Consider the following 7936-nt stretch of genomic DNA (forward strand, 5'->3'; position numbering starts at 1 on the left):
CGCTGTCTTGGGGTCCATTCAAATCGTAAAGTCATTAGAAGTCGAAGCCGGAAACAAAATAATCACAAAGTCAAAACAACAAAATTTCAATGGAGACAGTTCTGGTTTTATTTATTTAGAATTCATTACGGAGCTTAGTACATTTATGTACATTATGCACATGATGTTTTGTTGCAGAGAAGTATTATTAAAGTAAGGGGAAGGAAGGGTTTTACCGTCCAACCACCCGTCTTGAGGAACTTTATCAGCTTTTGTTTGTGTATGTTTACCAGGCACTAGCGTAAGCAACTGGAGAAGCAGCAGCATAGGTGAGGTGAGCAGCAGGTGCAGCAGCATAGCTGAGATGAGCTGGAGCAGCAGCATAGCTGATGTGAGCTGGAGCACCGGCAGCATAGGTACTCACAAGAGGAGCAGCAGCAGCATAGGTTTGGACCAATGGAGCATGGACTGGAGCAGCAGCGTAGGTCTTGACAACTGGAGCGACAATTGGTTCGACGACATTAGCTGAGTTGTGGACAACAGTGGAGCTTTGGTGAGACACAGCAGTTGGGACACTCTTGACCACAGAGCCGACATGAGCCACACTGTGTTCCTGGACAATTGGGGAAGAGTATACCACTGGGGAGCCAATAAGTCCTGGACGGGCAGCAGCTACAGCGAGGAGAACAGACAACACCACCTACAAGAAGGAATAAATCAATAAAATTTTAAATTCTTATAAGAAAAAGTGTCAAAAAGTGGACACTTTGACGTGGGCACTGGGTACACTTACCAACTTGAACATTTTGATTGATTTATTGATTTTTTGAAAAAGGAGGTCTGTGTTGACTTGAATTATTCGTAGAATGAACTGATACCAATTCCTTGCGAAATGTTGCTATTTATACGCACAGTTGGCTAAAGTTGTCGTCTATATGCCGGACACCCAGCTTAGGTACTTACGCTTGCGTACTTTACATAATCTTATTACTGTCTTGCCTTGTCTCTTGTCAATACAATAGCTTTTGTGCTGTTTTGAGAGAGATGAAAAAGAAAAAAACAAAACAAGATTTGGTACATATTTCTGGTTATTGCGGGGCGTGAATTATTGTCAATAAGTATCTATGTAGTGTATATCAATTGACCATGATTTATTGTCTTGTCATTTACCATAATAAGCCATACGCTTTACAAATAGGAGGCATATGCAAAGTTCGAGTCCGCCAGCCTCTGGTTTACTATAGAGCTGCTTGATAATAATACTTGTTGGTGTGATGTCTAACGCGGTATGTGAGTGGGTTTTGTGATTATCTTATATTTCATTCATACGACAAAAATTAATAATATTTGAGTATGTAAGCCAAATCTATACCTTCAAAAGCTAAGATTTAAGATATATATCAGGCCTTAGAGATATATACATAACGAACAAAAATGTCTATACTTTTGCTTTTTTGGTAAGTTGAATGGATTAAAACAAAAAATTCAAAATACACAAAAATAAAAATTGGCATTCCAAAAAAAAAACAATAATATATTGTACTATTTATATATTTGTCAAGTTGCAGTTTAAGCTAACATTAAAAAATAAATTATTCAGCTGGACGTTATGTTCACAACATTTTAGACTTATAACCCATAGTAGCTTTAGCAAGTGCAAGATGTTGCACTTTTTTGTGGAAATAACTCAAGTTATAATTCTTAAATATAGTAGTAAATCACCTCGATGTTAAATACTATCGACTTTGACGCTTTCTACATTCAGGACCCATTTAAAGAAATTTAAAAAAAAAAGTTTTAGTTTTAGATAGATCGTTATTTGTATTTCTGTCTTTTTTTAATTTATTGAGACATATTCAATCAGTTTTCAGTTACAATAATATTCAGTTTTGCTCGACTTTAGATGTGTCTGAGTTAGTTAAAAAATTGTTTAAATTTTGTATAACTCAAATTCATAGCATAACGGTTTTTTAATCTAGAAATATATTGCTCTAATTTTAGTTGCTTATGCCCGACAACTACAGCTGCTTCTCTCTTTAGTGGCTGACAATAACTTACAGACTAGGACTAAAACTAAGCTTACAACCAAATAAAACTAAACCGTAATAGATTAAGGCACAGGCAAAGAACCTAGAATAATCTTCTGACTACCCCGAGTTCAGCAGTTGACTGATCCTTGACTCACTTCCGGTTAAGAATAAGACTCATAGTCTCATTGCTATCTATTACATTATTATAGAATATTTTGGCAATTAAACTTTAAGGTTATATGTTTATAACATTTTTGAATATAACTTTTGCAAATCAACCTCTATAATTCAAAGGAGATGCTTTTTCATAGAACGGAATTCGGCCTGAGTTTGTATCAGGTCTTAAAAGAGCGATTGACCCCTCGTTGAGAAAATTGAACGGTGAAAGATAAAAGTTGTCATTAACACCAAAAATACTCCATTACCAAGATCGGAATCTCAGACTGACATTTCGGTTTGCCTACAAGCTAAGGACACATTAAATGTGAGAAAGTGTGCGTGAAATGATGCAAAAACCAAACACATTCTCACATTTAGTGTTCCGGCTCATCAAAATGCTTCATTATAGTCTGCAGGCACATCTAAATGCTTTATTTAGAATGTTTTGTGGCCTCGTTCAAAAACTAAACAATCCTAACCAACAGAATCTGAAGTGCTGACATGGTTTTAAATTGAAAGATTTGTTTAGCTTTTTAATTTCAATCTTAATAAATGTTGTTAATGGATATGAAATAAGATTGACCAAATACATATTTAATCATTTATTAGTGCTGGTTTTTATTTACTTAAATTATTTGCGAACGCAATATGAGCTGCAACTGGTTAAGTATAATTGGAAATGGACAAAAGTGTAACACAATACTTTGTAAAACGACAAAACAGAACATTTTTTCAGCTGTAGTTGGCTTAGAACATTGTTTTGGTGACGTTAGAAGTTCAGGTGGAAACAATAGGCGGATGCCTCAAAAATTTGTTTGTACAGACAATGCTACTTTTGAATTTCCATTGCCAACTTTAGCTATTTTAGATTCCTCAATTAAATTAGTATTTTCATCATTTAAACAGTTCGATAATTGCACGATTAAATTTTTGTTTGTTGCAGGAATATTTCTGAAAATTTCTTTTTGAGGGACTATTTTAGAGTTAGAATTTTGTTTGTAGTTAGATTTTGGAATACAAATTTGAGGGAACCATGTTTTAAAAATAAGTTGCTTTGTGTAAAGCATTTTTAAGGACAAAAATAGGCAATATGGTTAAACACAATACCAACTAAATGAGTGCAATAAATACCTTAAATATTATATTAAAAACCTTAAATATTATTGGCTTTCTCAAAAATATTTTTCTAAGCTAACCTCTGCTTTATATCTAAAACTATTGTTTATTTACACTTTCTTCTATGTTCTGCATTTTATAAAAAGTAATCTACAATAGAATTTATTATATTAAGAAAAACAAAAACATATACATTAATTTGTTTTCATTATTAGCAGCATTTTTATTAAACATACCCTTCAAACAATAATAAGTAAACTTGAACTTAGGTAACTTAACATTTTTAAGGAATGAATGAAAATCGTATTTTGCGTCAAACTGTGGGAATTCACTAAAAGAAAGTTCTGTACGTCAACAATAGACATTCATGTCGATTACATGATCTATTGAATCAATTGTGCATAAATTCAAAACAATTTTTTTACGTTTTCGTTTTGTAATAAACGTCAAAATTTGCAATTTATTTGCTATGCATTTATTCAACAAGTTAGTTATAATCGTTCTGATTATTTTTTTTAATATTGGTGTTCCTTTTAAGCATAATTTTTGTTGATAGCAAACACATGTATGCTTCCATCAATCAAGATTGTTATGGATGAGATATTTTTCGATTATAACTCTTTTTTTTTTTAATTTAATATTTATTAATCAAAATGGAATTGTAAAATAGTTGCAAGCTTAAATCATCAAAAACAAACTATAAATATACTTGGATTAATTAAATTGATACAGATTTTAATTACTTGCAAACAAATTTTGAATTCAATAAATTGCGCTCGCACCCTTAACTTGATGGTTCTTCAAACGCATTTTTGATACAATAATCCGAAGTTAGTTATGAAATTTAAACAATTTCGTAGTGATTGCTGTAAATGAGTGAATAAATTATATTTAACTGGTGTTGAACATGCTTTTTTCAAGAAAAAATGTACATTGGTTCGCTATCAACAAAATGACTGCAAAACTAAAGCTTAAAACTAAGTTTTTCATCGAAAAAAGTAAAAAGAAAAATCTGAAAACAAACTTATTAACCACCCCATTTTGTTTTTGCTTTGCTAAGTGCCGCTAGCCCACGGCATCGTTTTTTTTTTGGTTTCACATCTATTCATGGACTAATTGTCAAAATTACAAATACAACAATGTAAACAAACGGGTTTGGGAGAGTGAAACGTACGAAAGATTCCGATCTTGGTAAATGGAGTATTTTTGATTAACACTGTCAGTGGTGTTCGATTCTATTAAGGATCCTATTAGGGGGCTTAAATGAGAGATTGTGCGCTTTATCTTTTTTCAAAAATAGGTCTGTTTGGTACTGCATGATGGGTATTACTTGTGTTGAGTGTTGAGTACTTGTGTTGAGTTATGTTGTTGGAATACAATTTTTTATTTGGTTTTCTAAAAAGTCCGGAGTGTCGTCGGATCTGTCGTTCAAATTTCTGGAATTCTTTGGCAACTGTTGGTGATATGGTAAGCCAAGTGCAGAATTCGTACGTAACAATGGGTCTTACTAATGTTGGTACATTAGAATTTTGATGTTCTTTTGCAAGAATTTCGAGTTAAATAGTATTTTCAATTCAACTGGTTCAGCTGCCATTTTTGCCTTTTTTATAATCATCCTTCCATGTTTATTTAAGAGGAATCGGTTTTGAAAATTGACGCCAAGATACTTTGTATTGTAATGTTAAGGGATTTACTCTCTTTAACTGCAAGGGAATGTCCTTTTACGCTCGCATTTCTAAAACAAGTCAATCCACATTTTCTAGAGTTATTTTTTAGTCTCCATTTCGTAAAATTATTTTCCACAAGTTGTAGTCTTTGCTTTATTTTGTTAAACGTTGGTCGAACATAACTTGTGAACACAATTGATTCATCAGCATAGTGAATAGAACCCGGTTCATCCGAAGTGGGATATGAAAAAGTAAATCATGCCAAAAGTGGGCCTAAAATAGACCCTAAAGCGACGCCTGTATTAACGGAAAAAATGGTATGTTCAGAACCTATATATATTGCAGAACTTATGTCAATGAAAAATTTTAATTCGGAAAATTCAGTTGCATGAGTTTAAAAATTAGACCAAAGTGCCAAAGCGAATCGAATGTTTTTTTTCCAAGCACACTGTACACGTTTTATTCCTAAGATTGTGAACTACTTTATCTTAGAAAAGAAGCAATGCATGTTCAGTGGAGTTGCCGTTTTTAAAACCAAATTGGTCTCTGGGAATGAAGTTTTCATCTTCACAGGGTTTAGGGATTACGCAGCACACGTCCAAAAAGCTTACCGATGTTTAATAGAAGCGAGATCGGTCGAAAGCTGTTAACTGCTTGACTTCCATTTTTCTTTGATATTGGTAAGATCTTTGAAAGTTTACATGATGTCGGAAAGTAACCATTGTTAATGCACTGTTTAAAAACAATTAATAAAACAGTGTCCAACCTATGGCTAAGATCAAAGTGTAGTAACTGCTGTCACTTTTCAAAATGTAATCTTTTCAACATCTGCCAAGTACAAATTACGATATTGCCAAAAATGAAAAGGTACACGCTGAAAAATCAGTTGTTATTGAAATTTAATATAGACAGTGTTTCCAGTCATATTTCACAAAACTAAAGCACTTTGTGCTCTCATGAAGACCGTCAATAGTAAATTAATTGGAAAATTTTAAGCTGTTGTTTCAGAAACATAGCACTAAGCTACGTGCTACACAAATAACGTATTAAATGAAATTTTGAAAGAAAAGTTTTCTGACTGTTTAAATATTTTTAGATGTTATCAAAATTAGCCACCGAGATCTTATGTTTTAAGATCCTCCACGTAAAGTAAAGGGCGGAGGGCGGGAGTAGGAATATACGATGTTTCACAAGAGGTCACTATACGCACTAGATAGAACTTTTTAGTGGAGCTATGAATTTAGTGTTCTGTGATTTTTGTTACACTCTTCCAGTTTTTGTACGATAAACTGCAGGTGATGTTTGAAATCACCTAATATGTGAAAATATTACTTTTACAACAAGATCAAAGTGCAGGTTTGTTTACAAAACAATTGTTAGATATTAGTGAAATAGAAACTGACATCTTAACTGGATTTATCACATTTCGAATCGAAGGAAGAGCTTATTCAACCTGTTGTTCATAAGCTAACTCAGCAGTTTGACAACCACGTTCGGTTAAGAGAAAGAGCAGTATTGGGAGCAAAAACAGAGACGTTAAAGACCACAACACATCATTTTAAAATGTTATCGTGATTGATTGAGAAAAAGCCCATAAATAGCTTCATAGGAGCAATAATTATTAAAATGAAGTAATGGGTGGTTAAATTTTGAGGGTCGATGTTAAATGTGAACCATACCTCAACTTCAAGTTTATTTTTTGCATTTCATTTGACATTCCTTAATTTCAGACTAATTCAACTTTAACTCAACTAAACCAAACACACAATCTAGCAACGAGTTAAAGTTATTCAGGCTTTTTATAAAAATGGCAGTTGGCGATAGTGTGGCTGAAGAGCCGTTACCTCAACTCGTCATCGTGCCAAACAATCGCATCTCTCACTCTCTTCTATAATGAACACTATAAAGTATTGCATTTACACGCTAACTATAGGTGAAAGTGATTCATGAACTAAAGCCTTTTAACCATTTCAAGCTACGTTAATGGTCAGAATGGTGGCAGTAAATGGCAACAGTGGATGATCAATTTTCGAAAAAGAATTATTCTCAGTGATTAGGCCCATTATTACCTTAGTGGATTCGTCAATGGCCGCACTTGTCAAAAAATTAATGCACCCACAGAGAGTCACTGTTTTATGTGGTTTATAATCTGGAGGCGTCATCGGGACATATTTTTCAAAAATGAGGCAGTAACTGTGAATGGTGTTCGCTATATAGTGAGATGATAACGAACTTTTTATTTCTCGAACTGAAAGATGTGGATGTGGACGATATGTGCTTTCAACAGGTCGATGCTACTTGCCACACAGCAAACGAAACATAGGCTCTTTGAAGCGACAAATTCGATGACCTTCCTATCTCAGGTGGTGGAGATGTCAATTGGCCGCCTAAATCATGTGAATTGACACCACTGGAATTCTATCTTTGGGGTTATTTAAAAAAAAAATTGTACGTCCATGACCCATCAAAAATTCAAAATCTGAAAGATAAGCTTAAGATTAAGTTTAAAGGTATAGAACCCAAATTATGCCTCAGCCTCATCGAAAATTTGGATCATTGAATGGAGATGTGCTGCCAAAATCGCGTCGGCCATTTGGCCAATATTTGTCTCCGTACATAATTAAACCATACCAATATTATCATAATAAATAGAAATGACAGTAATTTCCCAAATAATATATACTTTATTCAAAATCAACATCGGCCCTTAAAATCTAACCACCTTACAATTTAGAAAGCAAACAATTATAATTACATCAAATACTAGAGAGCAAATATTTGCATAGAAAATTACCTTCCATCAATTATTCAAACACAAACTAAATTTATCATTTTTTTGTATCAGCAATAAATGCACTTTCTAAATAAATAAACAAACAATTAAGTAAACCCACACCAATTCTTATTCCCAAAACACCTTTCAAATCAAACCAAACTAATTAAACACAATAAATATTATCCAATTCAATGTCCAGAAGCACAAAC

General features: G+C 33.3%; 1 protein-coding gene across 1 annotated transcript; it reads right to left on the minus strand.

Moving 5' to 3' along the window:
- Positions 1-84: 84 nt before the first annotated feature.
- LOC129945617 (pupal cuticle protein G1A-like) lies at positions 85-933 on the minus strand. Its single transcript, XM_056055455.1, has 2 exons — positions 773-933; positions 85-679 (listed from the first exon to the last, which is right to left on the minus strand). Exons 1-2 carry the CDS (start codon positions 782-784, stop codon positions 266-268), a joined length of 426 nt encoding a protein of 141 aa, XP_055911430.1. The 5' UTR covers positions 785-933; the 3' UTR covers positions 85-265.
- Positions 934-7936: the final 7003 nt, after the last annotated feature.

Source organism: Eupeodes corollae, chromosome 2 (genome assembly GCF_945859685.1).
Source record: "Eupeodes corollae chromosome 2, idEupCoro1.1, whole genome shotgun sequence".
Taxonomy (NCBI): Eukaryota; Metazoa; Arthropoda; class Insecta; order Diptera; family Syrphidae; genus Eupeodes; species Eupeodes corollae.